This window comes from Peromyscus eremicus, chromosome 3, assembly GCF_949786415.1.
Source record: "Peromyscus eremicus chromosome 3, PerEre_H2_v1, whole genome shotgun sequence".
Taxonomy (NCBI): Eukaryota; Metazoa; Chordata; class Mammalia; order Rodentia; family Cricetidae; genus Peromyscus; species Peromyscus eremicus.
The window spans coordinates 154008420-154024652 of record NC_081418.1 but is presented as its reverse complement, the minus strand read 5'-3'; the positions used below and the strand labels follow the sequence as shown (position 1 = coordinate 154024652).

Sequence of the window (16233 nt, the reverse complement as noted above, 5' to 3'; positions counted from 1 at the left end):
AGTTAGCATAGACTACAATGGCTTTCACGGGACATTTGATGTGCATTTATTATTCTCCTTTGTTCGTACCCCACACACTACTCTCCCCTCTTCCCTACTGCCTCCTCACACAGGTCCTCTCATCCCCTAATAGTTCCTCATCTGTGTTCCTGTCACACATACATGCGTGTGCATACACGTGTATATTTGATTCTAGATCCCCTATGTAAGAGAAACACGGTATTTTGTTTTTCTCCTCCTCCTTCCCTGTTTGCGTCCCTGCCACTTCCTCCTTGTTTTAAAGTGTGGAAGACAGGAGTTTTAGAAGTTGATTTATAAAGAATATACTGTCCTTTTCTTTAGAATAAAACCCAGTCTCAGAGTCTGAACAGAACTCACTTTATTTTGTCATGTTTAGTTGTTGGAGCACCAGCTGTATACCAGCTCTTTCCCAGGTCTCTGTGGGTCATTGGAGCACCAGCTGTATACCTGCTCTTTCCCAGGTCTCTGTGGGTTGTTGGAGCACCAGCTGTATACCAGCTCTTTCCCAGGTCTCTGTGGGTCATTGGAGCACCAGCTGTGTACCAGCTCTTTCCCAGGTCTCTGTGGGTCATTGGAGCACCAGCTGTATACCAGCTCTCTCTCACATCTCTGGGAGTTGTTTGAGCACCAGCTGTATACCAGCTCTTTCCCAGGTCTCTGTGGGTTGTTGGAGCACCAGCTGTATACCAGCTCTTCCCCAGGTCTCTGTGCTCAGCCCCCACAAGGCCTCACTCTCCAGGCCTCAGGGTGTTTGCTGTCTTCTCTAGGTGCTACCAGTGTTCTGCTCAACACTAAGACTCCAGCTTTTCCCATTGAGCAAATTTATGATTATTACATTGATTTAATGTGTGCATGTGTGAGTGTGGGGGTCATGTGCATGGCACACCACATGTGTATAGGAGTCAATTCTCTCCTTTTACTAGGTGTGTCCCAGGGATCAAGCTCAGGTTGCCAGGCTTAGCTTCAAGTGTGCTCACCCATTAAGCCATCTCCTTGGCCTCTACATATAAAAGTGTATGTGCATAATACATGCATGCATGCATGCATACATATGTATGGTTTACATTATTTATTTATTGTGTGTGTGCATGTGCATGCTACAGCATGTATGTGGAAGTCAGAAGACAGCTTGCAAGAGTCAGGTTTCTCCTTCTACCAAGTACATCCCAGGGATTGAACTCAGGTCTCCAGCCTTGGTGGCAAGCTCCTTTACCCACTGAGCCAGCCCCACAGCTCTCTGGTCAGTATGTGTTTAGTGTGCACAGTTTGATGGGTTCAGGGATGAGGAGACATCTCCACAGTGCATGCAGGAGCCTCATGACCACTCAGTTCACTGTTATAAAAAGCAAACTTATTACTGTTACTGGGAACCTTTGCAATTTTCCCTCAAAAATACTGATTTGGCATAAAATTATTTTTCTCACGTTTTTACTTCAGATATATTTGCATTTAGCATGTTGACATTCTTTACTTCTATTTTTAAAAATGATGACAGCTCTCCTCTTCCAGGGTAGCATACTCCGGAGAATCCTTCTGAATCGGTACTTCAAAGGTGACCATGGCGTTGGTGCGAACGGACCTCTGTCCGGGGCCTACGCCAAGACTGCACAAGTGGGAGGTAGGTGCTCATCGTCCCCGTTTCAGGTTCACGGCACATCTTCACAGCAGCGCTGCTCTCCCGCCTTACTTAAGTGACGCCAGTGTAAAATAGTCACTTAAAACACCAGTGAAAGCCTTTGTGTAGTCTGGGGTTCTTGAGTCCACGGGTTTGAGAATTATAGTGCATTTTGCCTTTGACTCTGGATAGTTTGTTATAGTTTCTGTGTGCACACATTAAGGATAACATTTGTAGAGTACTTTTCTAAAGATTTATTTATCTTTATCTTACACACACGTGTGAGTGCTTGCACATGTGTCTGTACACATGTGTGCTTGTCGAGCGTTCGATTCCCCAGAACTGGAGTTACAGTGACGGTGAGCCACCGTGTGGGTGCTGGAATCAAGCCCAGGTCCTCTGCAAGAGCAGCCAGTGCCCTTAACTGCTGAGCCCTCTCTCCAGCTCTTTCCAGAGTACTTGAAGAAAAACAGTTAGTGACATTGACTTACATGCCAGACATTTCTTTAAGATTTTTGTCTTTATATATTTTTTATATTTGTAACTGAACTTCCCTGTGGCACATGTCGTTATGGTTTAAGTACTTGAAAACACTATTTGCTGCTATAAAAGGATGTCCGTGATGAAGGCGATTTGCTGGGGGTTTGTTTTATTTTTTCCCCTGACCACAGGAGGCTTCTCTGGACAGGACTCAGATAAGATGGGGATTTCAATGTCCGATATCCAGTGTCTGCTGGACAAAGAAGGAGCATCCGAACTTGTCATCGATGTCATAGTGAACACCAAAAATGACAGGATTTTTTCCGAAGGCATTTTGCTTGGCATCGCCTTGCTGGAAGGAGGAAACACGCAAACACAGGTACTTGTCTATCACTAGTGGTGTTCGGGTTGTCATTTCTAGTTTTTAAAGAATATTTTTGTTTTTGAGAATTTCATACAATTTATTTTGTTTACGTTTTCCCCTCTCCACTCCTCTCTAACTCTTCACATATCCACCTCCCTGCTGCCCCCCAACTTTGTGTCTTCTCCCCTACCATCCCCATAAACTTTGGGTGCCAGTTTCTGCTGCCCATGTACCCGTGTGCAGTCATCTTCTGGAGCTTGGTTAACTACCGGGAGCCACCTCCCTATAGAAAACGGACTCTTCCTGCCCCAGCAGCCAGGACACATCTGTAGATCCCCAGCCAGGGTTGAGGGCTCACAAGCTCCTCCCACTCCATGCTGGAGCCTTCACGGCTTGATAGTGCTGGCAGCCACAGCAGCTGTGAGTTTGTGATGCTGTGTTCCTGCTTTTGCTCCGGTCCTCCCTGACCTCTGACTCCTACAGTCTATCCGGTTTCTTATTCACCTGTTAAAGAAACCAAGGGAGACTATTCTTTTAGCTTCTCCTTATTGGCTCAAACAAAATACAACACCTCACAAATCACGTTTCCCTCATAAATTTATTAATTTGCTGTTGGAATAATGATAGGGCTTCCTACTTACTCTAAACAGAACTTCCTTTGGAGCTCATTCTGCGGCAGGAGCCACTCCACTTGGAAGTGGGTGCTGTGCTCATTGCTCCACATGGTAGAGGGCGCTGTGCTCATTGCTCCACATGGCAGAGGGCACTGTGCTCACGTGCTCCACATGGCAGAGGGCGCTGTGCTCACGTGCTCCACAGTGGCAGTGGCACTGTGCTCAGGTGCTCTACTGTGCAATGGGTGCTGTGCTCATTGCTCCACATGGAAGTGGGTGCTGTGCTCATGTGCTCCACATGGTAAAGGGCGCTGTGCTCACGTGCTCCACATGGAAGTGGGTGCTGTGCTCACATGCTCCACATGAAAGTGGGTGCTGTGCTCATTGCTCCACATGGAAGTGGGTGCTGTGCTCACGTGCTCCACATGGAAGTGGGTGCTGTGCTCACATGCACACCAAGAATCTGACCCTGTCCAGCCAGCACTCCTGTCCCTTGGAGACCCCTGCCAGGTTTCCTTGGATCCTCCGCACCTAACAGTGTGCTGTATGAGCCTGAGCCCTGGAAACTTCCCAGAGAGCACTTCTGAGCTTCCTGGCTCACTACTCAGTAACCCGATCTTCCTATACTTTCCTAAGCCACAAAGACAATGCATAGCTCTAGCTGGCTAGAAATTCTCAAACCTGTTGGCCCTGTAAACGGCAGGCAGACAGAAGCTCTGTCAGATTCAGAACTGGGGTAATTCGCTTTACCTTGTCATCACGGACATTTAGCATCAGGAGCTTTGTTGTGTGAAAGACCTATCTGGTAGCAGGGCTTTAGGAACAAAGGCTGAGGGGTAGCCAAAAAGGTACCAGTGTGACGCAAGTATGCATTGGCCTTGAACTGGCATCTCTAGCAACCGCACTTTCTAGATTTACCTGAACCATAGAGGGTCGTCCCAGGGCATCACCCTTCATCCTCATGTGGAAGCTGACCGTGCCAGCTAGCTCCAGGAGAGCTGCAGGCTCCACTTTTAAGTGCCAGCACTTCACTCCCTAGATCTAACCTTTAGTCTGTTTGCCTCATGTTTCTGAGGCATTGATCACTGGGAAGGTTTTTGTTCTTCTGGAGCCTTTACTACCTGGATCCTGGAACTCCCCCAGCCCCAGCTTCTCTTCCAGCCCCATGTGAGGGCTCCTCTTCTCCCCGAGACTGGCGCCGTGCCTTCTGGTTGTCTGAGTAAAAGTCATTTTTGACCATGGCTGACCATCCTGTCTCCTTGCTGGTCACCCCTTGATGACAAATCTGGGTGATTCTGCCCTTCGAATATCTCTCTCCCCTAGCACGTCAGTGTCCACTTCTCAGACCTTCATCGCATCCTTCACTCTTGTGACCATGTTTTCCAGCTTCCATTTGGCCTTCCCTCTAACAGTCCCTCTGTTGCCTCCAGTGACACGTATTATAACAGTTAGACCCGGTTCAGATCGTTCCTCCCAGTGAAGTCAGACTCCCTGAGAGCTCACGAACTCTTCCTGCTGCAGGTCCTTCATGTGCTCCAGCGTCTCTCTCATTCCATCTGTCTCCTCCTTGCTGTTTCTCTTTGTAGCCCCCCGGTATATCATGTCACTTCTCCTGCTACTGTCTTCTCTCCCAGGGCTCAGCTCAATGGCTCCTCTTAGAATAGTTTTCGGCCCCTTGTCCCATTGGGCAGAACTGACTGCTAGTTGCTGCAGGACCTTGCTGTGACTTCTAGTGCTCTGGGGAGTGTTTCTATCATGTCACGGTGCCTCTCCAGGTGTGCCCCAGATTCCATCTAGTAAAGTAAACACCCCTGAAGGTTTGGAGCACATCTTCATTGCTGTGCTGTTTGGGTTTGGAACCCTCTAATGCCCAGTAACTATTCAGTGGTGGGTATGTTTATGAGCGATGGGTGTAGCTGGAGTTTTCCTGCCTGGCCCACAGTCAGGGCAAATCTCTTTCACCTGCCAGTCCCACAGCCTCTCAGACCCGACCAAGTAAACACAGAGACTTATGTTGCTTTCAAACTGTATGGCCGTGGCAGGCTTCTTGCTAACTGTTCTTATAGCTTAAATTAATCCATTTCCTTTAATCTATACCTTGCCACATGGCTCGTGGCTTACCGGTATCTTCCCATGCTGTTTGTCATCGTGGCGGCTGGCAGTGTCTCTCTGACTCAGCCTTCCACTTCCCAGCTTTATTCTCCTCCTTGCCCCACCTATACTTCCTGCCTAGCCAACGGCCAATCAATGTTTTATTGATTAATTAGCAACACATTTGCCATACATCCCACAGCAGATGGGTCTTGCCTTTTCTTCCAGCTGGGCATGTGGCACCTGCTTCCTGGTGAGCCTCACTGCAACTGTTTCTCACTTGGTGTCTTCTCTGTGTCCCTTTATTTTACTATCTGTTTTATATCATGTCTCTCCAGTTGGTTTTTGACATTTTCCAATGTGAGTCGGGGGTGATAGCCTATTTTTTATTTTCATATTCCTTTATAGCTGTTCAGTGCATACCACCCCCCCCACACTACACACACATATTACACACAGTACACACCACATACCACACACACGCATCACACACCACACACACACCACACACACATCACACACACTACATACTACACACACATTACACACACTACATACTACACACACCCCATACCACACACACACACCACACACATTACACACACTACACACTACACACACACCACACCACACATACACTACACACACATATCACACACACTACATACCACACACACCACACCACACAACACCCCACACCACCCCACACCACACACATTACACACACACTACACTACACACACACCACACCACACATACACTACACACACACATCACACACACTACATACCACACACACCACACCACACAACACCCCACACCACACACATTACACACACACTACACTACACACACACCACACCACACATACATTACACACATACATCACACACACTACACACCACACACACCACACCACACACACATATCACACACACCACACATCACGCCTCTCCCTCTCCCTCTCCCTCTCCCTCTCTCTCTCTTTCTCTCTCTGGCTGGTGATACAAACCTGTAATCCCAGCCACTTAGGCAGCTGAGGTTGGAGGACCACAAGTTCAAGGACAACTGAACTATGGAGCAAGCTCAAGGCTGGTCTAGTGAACTTAATGAAAGCAGGTCACAAATTTAAAAGTAAAAGGACAGCTGGGGTGTAGCTCAGTAGTAAGCATGTGTGTGGCATTTCTGAGGCCGTTGGTTCAATCTCTCATGCAGAAAAAAGAAGAAAACCAGAATCACAGTTATCTGTTAAAGAAACAGCATTTATACAAATCTGTGCATAAGAATCCTCTTGTGGGTTAAAAACCTCACTTTCTGGGTTCTGCTGTTTAGGTTTCTGATTTAGGTACGTCATGATGCCCCAGTTGTCAGCTGTGTGCTGTGGCCTTAAGAGGTCTAGATCAGAAGAGCTGAGTCTGTCCCCCCTTGAGTGACCCAGACGTGCCCCCCCCCCCCCCCGTGTTGGTTGCTGTTCGCCACTGTGATGAAACACCACAACCAAAGCAGCTCATGGAAGCCAGAGATGTTTTGCTTGTGGCTCCTGAGGGAGAGTTCTTGATAGCTGGAGAGGTACAGCAGCAGGTGGCTGGAGCGGGAAGCTCAGCGAGCATCTCCGTCCACACAAAGGAAACATAGACAGCAAACTGGGAGTGTGGTGGGGCTACGGACCCTCAAAGTCCCCGACCTCATGACATACTTTCTCTTCAGATTCTGAGAGTTCCATAACTGTACAAACAGTGCCACTGGCTGGGGACCAAGCGTGCCAATGCACAAGCTTACGGGGACATGTCCCATTCACAAAACTCACCCCCTAGACTCCTACCAATCTCATAGGAACTTTACATTTTTAAAAAGATTTTTTTTTGTGTGTGTATGTTGAGTGCCTGAACGTATGTAAGTGTATCATACGTGCAGTGCCTGTGGAGGCCAGAAGAGGAACTTGGATCCCATGAAGCTAGAGTTATAGAGGGTGTAAGCCTTCATGTGGGGCTGAGACCTGAACTTAGGTGCTCCTAACCACTGAGCCATTCTCCAGCCCTGAGTTTAATATCCTTAGTTTCCCGTTAGTCCCAGGATTTAGTTCATGGGTTATCTGAGCTGCCCTGCCCTGGTTATTCTGACCAGAGTGAATCTCTTCCTTACTACATGAGTACTTCCTGCACCCAATATGCCTTACCAGACATGGATTAGTGGAGGCAGATAGAAGAAATTATAACTTCAAATACTAATAACGAGAGAAATAAAAGCTAGGTATTGTGGGTCACACTTATAATCCCAGGATTCTGGAGGATAAACCAGAGAGATCACTTGAGGCTGACCTGGGCCATTGAGTAAGACCCTGTCTCAAAAAGAAAAAGAAATAAAATATAACATAAAGGCTATTGAGTATTAGGGACCATTCATACATACACGAATTTGGCTAATCCCCACAGCCTGAGATATAATATGTATTATCCTAGATTACCAAAGAAGAAGCAGGCAGATCTAAGCTCCCTTGATTATATAGAGACAGAGCTGGGATTTGAGTTCATGCTGCCTGGCTCCAGATTCTGTACCCTCTACTCACAATGAATATCTCCTTCCCAGAGATAACCTTCTATATTCTTAGACCCAGGAAGTGACAGGGACTGACCACCACATGTGAGCCTTTGTCTTTCTCAGTGGGATAGCTGAGATTATGTCAACTTGACATAATCCAGAATCACCTGGGAAGAGAGTCTCAATGAGGATTGATCTAGATGAGGTTGACTTGTAGATATGCCTGTGGGGGCATTGTCTTGATTGTGCTGGTTCAGTGGGAGGACCTGCACACTGTGGGTGACACCATTCCCTAGGCAGGGGATCCTGAACCATGTAAGAATAGAGAAGGCAGACAGAGCACAAGCGTACTTACATTCATTACTGATTATGGATGTGCTGTGTCCAATTTCCTGAAGCTCCTGCTTCTGCGACTTCCTTCCTGTGGTCGACTTTAACCTAGAACTGTGTGTGAATGAGCTCTGTCTCCCTAAGTTGTTTTTGACAGAGTGATTTCTCATAGAAACTGGAAAGGAAGTTAAAGCACTAGGCTTCACTCCATTACTTCCCCTCCTCTCTCCATTCCTCTGATTTTCTTCTCCTCCATAGGGCAGATTTTCCCCCTGTAACACTATTTGTCCTTTGTTTTTTGTCCAGCAAAGAGCCTTGAGCATTTCCTTTGTCACTCCTTGTTGTCCATAATGTGGCATCTTTGGGTAGATGCTGTGCCATCTGATTAACCCGTGGAACATAATTTGGTCATCACCTACCCAACACCATTCTGTAGAGCACTGGTTTGTAGAAAGTATCATTTATATAAATAATCTACATTTAGTGCTACAGCATATGGGTTATATAATATGTGGCAAGTCCCTCTGCCTCACAACATCTCATTTTTCAATCAATACCATGTGCATGGAATGAGAAAACCATACTCATCACAAGGGTTGAACGAATCTGGGAGGGTGGGTGTGAATGGACCCCTTACTGTCAAGCTTTGAATTCACAGAGCTGGGACATGACTGCAGCTTTCTCGTGTGTTACAGTCACCCTTTCACCTTCCAGCCATGCTATATTAAAAAGATTAGAGCTCAAACATCCGCTTAATTTGTGGGACCATAAAGGTCTGTGGATGCTGCATTTATCCTGCAAGCCATCGGGACCAGCTGGGCTGGTTCAGTGTAGTTGCCATGGTTACGGTGGGTTTTTGTCCTGCTCCTGTAAAGAGGTTGCTAGCCCTCTGTTCAGGAGCGTCTCCTAACAGACATGTAGCTGACACTGAAGGATATGTAAAGCTCACTGTGTGTAGATGCTGCACGTGTAAGAAACGAAATCAGGCATGAGTGTCGCCTGGAGTCGGGCCTGATCCAGGCATTCCTTTAGGAAAACACGTCAGCCGCTGTCAGAAACCCCAGCCTGCCTGCTCAGATTTTATTTGGGGATGTGGCTGGTTCCACTTGATCAGGTACATCTCTTCTGGAGTACATCCTTCCTCCATCTCCTTTCACTTCTGAATTCTTACATAAAGTTGCTAAGCAGACAGTAACTGGTAACCACAAGCCAGTATTTCCCTGTATCACTAAGGTACATCTCACTGTCTCACTAAGATGCATCTCACTGTCTCACTAAGATGCATCTCACTGTCTCACTAAGATGCATCTCACTTCTCACTAAGATGCATCTCACTGTCTCACTAAGATGCATCTCACTGTCTCACTAAGATGCATCTCACTGTCTCACTAAGATGCATCTCACTTCTCACTTCTCACTAAGGCACTCAGTATTTCCCCATCTCACTAAGGTACATCTTACCACATTCTTTCTGCATCATTATTGATGATAAACTACAGTTTATTTTCAGTCGATTTCCCCCTAAACTACATGTAAAGAATCACTATTTATGAAGTAGCAAAACAACTTAATACCTATTTACCAGAGGGTTCCCATGAGTGGGGTTGTCATGGTAACACATCCTAATTTTAATGTTCTATCAGTTAGATACAAGAAAAATAACTTTGTCACCGAACAGGGAGCCCTTATTTATACAGGATAGTCGTAAGTGAGTGACCATGTTTCACTTTGGGTGGCAAACTCATGTGGGTAGGAGTCTGGCAATTTTCTCTTTTTGTTTTGTCTGTAGCAACAATATAGGACCCTATGCATAGTAGGCTTTCAATAAATGTGTGTTGAATCAATGCACAGATTTATAGCAATATTAGACTAAAAGAATTATTTACTTATGACAACTTACTACACTCATAATTTAAAAAAACACATGCAGGAGGATATATCAAATATAATATAAAATATGTTAGAATTTAGTGGAAGATGCTAGGTAAATACTAGCTGTTATTATTAATATAATAATGTGTTATTAGTACATGTTAAGTGGAATGATACACTGAAAGCCTGTCCATTTGTGGAATAATAAAAGGCAGCACACTGTGCTTTTATCTGTAAGGCCTGTGTTTATCTCAGGATAAAGCACTATTTTTCTTGCCTTGGCGGTTGATATTTTAAACTATGCTTTCTCTGCAGTATTCTTTTTACCAGCAATTGCATGAACAGAAAAAGTCAGAAAAATTCTTCAAAGTCCTTTATGACCGGATGAAGGCTGCTCAGAAAGAGATCAGATCCACAGTGACTGTCAACACCATCGACTTAGGGAGCAAAAAGAGGGACGATGACAATGACCTCATGGCCTCGGGCCCAAGGATGAGAGGTGAGGAGCTTCCTGAGTACCTGGGAGAGCGGCATGCAAGAAGAACGTAACGAAGTATTTAAATCTCATGTAGCTTTGGGGGTTTAATTATTCCCAGTGTTTCCAGTGTGGACTTCCATCTATGGAGGATTTTCATCAAGGGCTTGACCCTGGAATAACTCTACAGGCCAAACTAAGATGGAGTTTAATTGATGTGGAGACACCGGGCAACATAAAAGACTTTGATGTTCTTGTTCTGTGCAGCAAAGAAGACCAGCCCAAACTTTGTGAGGACAGAATTTATAAAAGTGTTTGTGTTTGAATAACCAAGATATTGCCAGTTAAATACAAACTGTGGAGAGGTTATCATTTTTTTCCATGAGATCTATAGAAATTCTTAGGTGTGTGCACACACATGTGTTTCTTGACAATTCTTGTTCTTTCTGTGTGTGTCACATGTGTGGGGGTGTCCACAGAGACTAGAAAGAGTGTCGGATCCCTGAAGCTGAATCTATAGGAGGCTATGGGCAGCCTTTGTGGGTGCTGGGAACTGACTCAGTCCTCTGGTGGAGCAGCAAGGGTTCTTAACTGCTAAGCTATCTGTCCTGGTTGTTTTTTGTGAACTTAACACATAGCTAGACATAACTGGGAAGAGGGAATCTTAGTTGAGAAAATGCCTCCATAAGATGACCTATAGGCATGTCTGTGAGGCATTTTCTTGATTAATGATTGATGTGGGAAAGCCCAGCCCACTGTGTATAGTGCCTCTCCTGGGCAGGTGGGTCAATAAGAAAGCAGGCTGATCAAGTGAGGAGGAGCAAGCCAGTGAGCAGAACTCCTCCATGGCCTCTGCTTCAGTTCCTGCCTCCAGGGTTCTGCCCTAATTCCCTTTAGTGATAGACTGTGATCTATCTATCTATCTATCTATCTATCTATCTATCTATCTATCTATCTATCTATCTATAATCTTGTGATATATCTATCACAATATGAAATAAACCCTTTTTTCCCCAAGTTGCTTTTGTTCATAGTGTTTTACCACAGGAATAGAAAAGCAATAAGACAGCACCTCTCCGGCCCTTCAATATATACTCGTAAAGTCATTTGTACATGTTTGTGCCCATTCTTATGTGTCTTTGCGATATACGTTTATATATCAGAAAATTCTGAAATTGGCTGAGTATTAAGACCTTTGCTTCTGATCACTGTGTTAACTTTTTGGTTGTTAATCAAATCCCTTTCAGGAAATTATTGGGCCTCTTGTTAGGTAATTTTAAAATTCAGCTGTGGGAAAATTTGGATCCCTATTGTGGAGTTTTTATTTTCCTTTAGTTAAAAAAAATTACTTCAGAAATGCAACTACTGCTTGCTTTTCAGTGAGAGATTCATCACTTCATCTGAAAGAGGGAATGAAAGGGCAGCTGACAGAGGCTTCTTCAGCCACGTCCAAAGCATACTGTGTGTACAGAAGAGAAATGGACCCGGAAATAGACATGATGTGCCCCGGACCGGAAGCAGGAAGTGCAGAGGAAAAGTCCGCAGAGGAAGTTACCATGAGCCCCGCCATCACCATCATGCGGCCCATCCTCAGGTTCCTGCAGTTACTGTGTGAGAATCACAACCGGGAGCTACAGGTGTGTCCTCTGCTCCCTATGGGTGAGCTCTGTAGCCTGCGGCTGTGGTAATCCAAGTGAAACTAATGTGCAGTTTAGGAGGGAATTCTGGAGAAATGGTCAACAAAGACAGCAATGCCTTGTTGAAATGGGAAGGAAGAAAAACAAGAGGAAAGATGTTTATCCATTAAAAACAAAACAAACAAATTCACACTTGCCATCCTGTGGTTTAGAACTCACATCTTTGCACCACTGAACCCTGTCTACTCTCCTCTGTGGTGTTTGTTCAGGAAGATCATCTTCATCTCATCTGGCTTTCATGGTTTTAGACTCTGGTATTTATATCTTTCCCCATAGTTGTTTAGCCCAATATTGAACATATTTTATGTTTCATTAGAAACAAAATAATATAAAGCATTTTTTGTAATAGTGAAAATTGTTTTGCAAATTAATGTAGCCCACATCATAATATCTCCACCACTACCATTTCCTCTGTCAGATGGGTGGACTAGGGCTGCCTCAAATCTCTGACTATCTCTCCGACATTATTATATGTGTTGCCCGTGCCACCATAGCAAGGGCACTTGCAAGGAGCTGTCTTGATTGTCCTGACTGAGGGAGAGTGAGAATGCTCACCTGAAGAGTTTCCATTGGCAGACTGCTTCTAAGAAAGACACACGCCTATCATGCCAGCCTGCTTAGCCATGCTACTAGCTAGCATAGCTCACAAAGGATTTTATTAATGAGTTACAGTGAACTGGCTGAGGTTCTGCAGTAGGTCCTGCCTAGGATCTCCTACCTTGTATTTCCACTAAGTCATCTGGTTCTAAGGACGTCTGTCCACACAGAAAGTGGCAGAGTGAGGAGCTGTGCTCACTGTTGTCTAAAACACAAGGGATCTGAAAGGCAGGAGATGGTAGGACGGATAAAATACTGTCCACAGCTCTGGAATGAATGATGGGGGAGCATGGCTCGTGTCGACCAGCTTGCCGCAGCTTAGGTCAAGCTTCTGCAGTGTGTGCTGACACCTGCTCACTCTAACCCACACACCCAATTATATGATATATCTGTTTGTTTGTTGGTTTGTTTTTCCAGACAGGGTTTCTCTGTGTAGCTTTGCACCTTTCCTGGAACTCACTCTGTAGCCCAGGCTGGCCTCGAACTCACAGAGATCTGCCTGCCTCTGCCTCCCGAGTGCTGGAATTAAAGGCATGCATCACCACCGCCTGGCCCAATTATATGATATTTTGTTTATGTTCTGAGAAATAAGCTTGCCTGGAGATCAGAGGGTGGAGCTAGCCACGAGTTAACCATAGAGACCAGGCAGTGGTGGCTCACACCTTTAATCCCAGGACTTGGGAGGCTCATGCCTTTGATCCCAGCACTTTGGAGGCTCATGCCTTTGATCCCAGCACTTGGAAGGCTTATGCCTTTAATCACAGTACAAACTGGGAGATGGAGACAGGAATATAAGTCTGGTGGAGACAGGATCTCAGCCCATTCAATCTGAGGATTCATAGAGGTAAGAAGTCTCTAGTGGCTGCTGCTCTGCTTCTCTGATCTTTTAGCTTTACCCCAATATCTGACTCCAGGTTTTTATTAATAAGACTAATTAGGACTGTGCTTCACCTGATAGTGTGAACACAGACTGTAGGGTGTGCTGCCTGTTCATTCTAATCCATGTACCCTGACAGTGTGGACATAGACTGCTGGGTTCCACTTGCTGGCTCTAACTCATATACCCTGGTAGTGTAGGTCACAGACTGCCGAGCAGGTGATGTAATGTCTGACTTTATGTCATTCATGGAAGTATGGTTCAGATACCATAGAAAACTACTTTGACACTAAGAAGGACAAATAGTAAATAAATTCAAATAAATAAATAGATATCTGTAAGTATATTAAAATAGGAAATCTCTTTCTCCCTCTCTCCTTTTCTCTCTTCTTCTCTCCTTAGCTTATTCCCCAGAGGAAGTACACTAATAACAGAAAGTTTTCTTCTAGAAAATTCTATGTACAAATATTAATCTATGCATGTAAACCTTCTGTCCAAGAGAGTACACATTATATAGAGTCTCGACTGTTCCGTTTAGTAACTTCATGTATTGCTACATTACTTGTTGCTTGGCGATGCTTATCTGTACATATGGAGGTTTTTCCTAAGACCCCAAACCCATCCCGCTGGCAGGGATAATGCTCCGGCTTTTGCTATGACACTTTCTGTGCTAACAGGCAGTGAATCTCTCCTGTGTGTATGTGCACAGATTTAGGATCATCCATAGATGTGGGACAGAAAAGCTTGGTAGGCCTCTGTGTTCCCCACGCCATGATCTGTGGCTGCTGCACAGGGAAGATGCAGGGTCGCCCAGGATGGCTCACTTGCAAGTTGGACCCCTCCCCTGAACATTTTATTTGTCTTTTCCTTTCTCCCTTTCACAACTATTTCCACCCTCTGTAGGTTAAAAATGATGACAGTGTTTACTATGACCTGTTTCTGAAGGTGTTTTTGCTAGAACCCGAGGGGCCTCTTTTAAGAGAAACTTAGTCCATCAATATTTAAATATTATTTAATTTTAAAATTAGCTTGAAAAATAATGAGTTTGTTTTTTATTTATTTATTTTACATCCAAACTGTGGTTTCCCCTCCTTCCTCAGCCCCTCCCCACAACCTCCTCTCTGCCTCCCCACCTCCAAAAAATAATGAGTTTTGTTATGACATTCTCATCCATATCATTATGTGTAGACAGAGTCACACCCAATTATGTTCCCTTATCTCTCCCTCTTTTGTTGGCCCCTCCCTCCCCCAAGTTGTCCCACTTTCTTGTAAAGACCAGTTGAATTCCATACACACACACACTCACACACCCACACATACACACACACTCACACTCAAACATACACACACACTCACACATACACACACACTCACACATACACACACACTCACATATACACACACGCATACACACACACTCACACTCAAACATACACACACACACACTCACAAATACACACACACTCACACATACACACACACTCACACATACATACACACACTCACACATACACACACACACTCACACATACACACACTCACACACACACTCACATATACACACACGCATACACACACTCACACTCAAACATACACACACACACTCATACTCAAACATACACACACACTCACAAATACACACACACACTCACACATACACACACACACACTCACACTCAAACATACACACACTCACACATACACACACACTCACACATACACACACTCACACATACACACACACTCACACTCAAACATACACACACACTCACACACACACATACACACACTCACACATACATACACACTCACACATACACACACACATACACACACTCACACACACTCACACACACACTCACACATACACACACACTCACACATACACACTCACATATACACACGCATACACACACACACTCACACTCAAACATACACACACACACTCACACACACACATACACACACTCACACATACACACACTCACACATACACACACATACACACACATACACACACACTCACACACACACTCACACATACACACACACTCACACTCAAACATACACACACACTCACACATACATACACACACTCACACATACACACACACACACACACACACACACACTCACACAGCGCTGAACGTCGCCGGCACCTTTTCCCTGTGTTCTGCTCTCAGTCCTTCAGCTGTGCTTTCTTTCACCCTTCCAGAACTTCTTGAGGAATCAGAACAATAAGACCAACCACAACCTGGTGTGCGAGACGCTGCAGTTCCTGGACTGCATCTGTGGGAGCACCACGGGCGGCCTGGGCCTACTGGGGCTCTACATCAATGAGAAGAACGTAGCTTTGGTCAACCAGACCCTGGAGAGCTTGACCGAGTACTGCCAGGGCCCGTGCCATGAAAACCAGGTAACCATGACAGCAGAGCGTCATGTGACGGGATTCCCGACCCGGGAGCAGGGTGCCAGGCCAGGCGTAGAGCCAGCCTCGTGTACCTGTGAAGCCTTTCTGCTCACCCTGCCAGGCATTGCTGCTTTTCTCACAGAACACACAAGGGTGGACTGTAGACGAGCAAATGCTGGGCCACATTTTAAATTTCACGGTCACAGAAGATCCCATGAAAATACTTAAGGTAAACGAGGTACTGAAAGGAGG

At 45.3% G+C, this 16233-nt stretch overlaps 1 protein-coding gene across 1 annotated transcript in view; it reads left to right on the top strand.

Moving 5' to 3' along the window:
- Positions 1 to 16233, top strand: part of Itpr2 (inositol 1,4,5-trisphosphate receptor type 2) — a 429229-nt gene that overhangs the window by 281447 nt on the left and 131549 nt on the right. The window contains exons 38-42 of the mRNA XM_059256359.1: positions 1531 to 1639; positions 2308 to 2495; positions 10241 to 10424; positions 11781 to 12037; positions 15787 to 15987. Of these exons, the coding sequence (XP_059112342.1) occupies positions 1531 to 1639; positions 2308 to 2495; positions 10241 to 10424; positions 11781 to 12037; positions 15787 to 15987 (939 nt within the window). The remainder of the gene's footprint in view (positions 1 to 1530; positions 1640 to 2307; positions 2496 to 10240; positions 10425 to 11780; positions 12038 to 15786; positions 15988 to 16233) is intronic.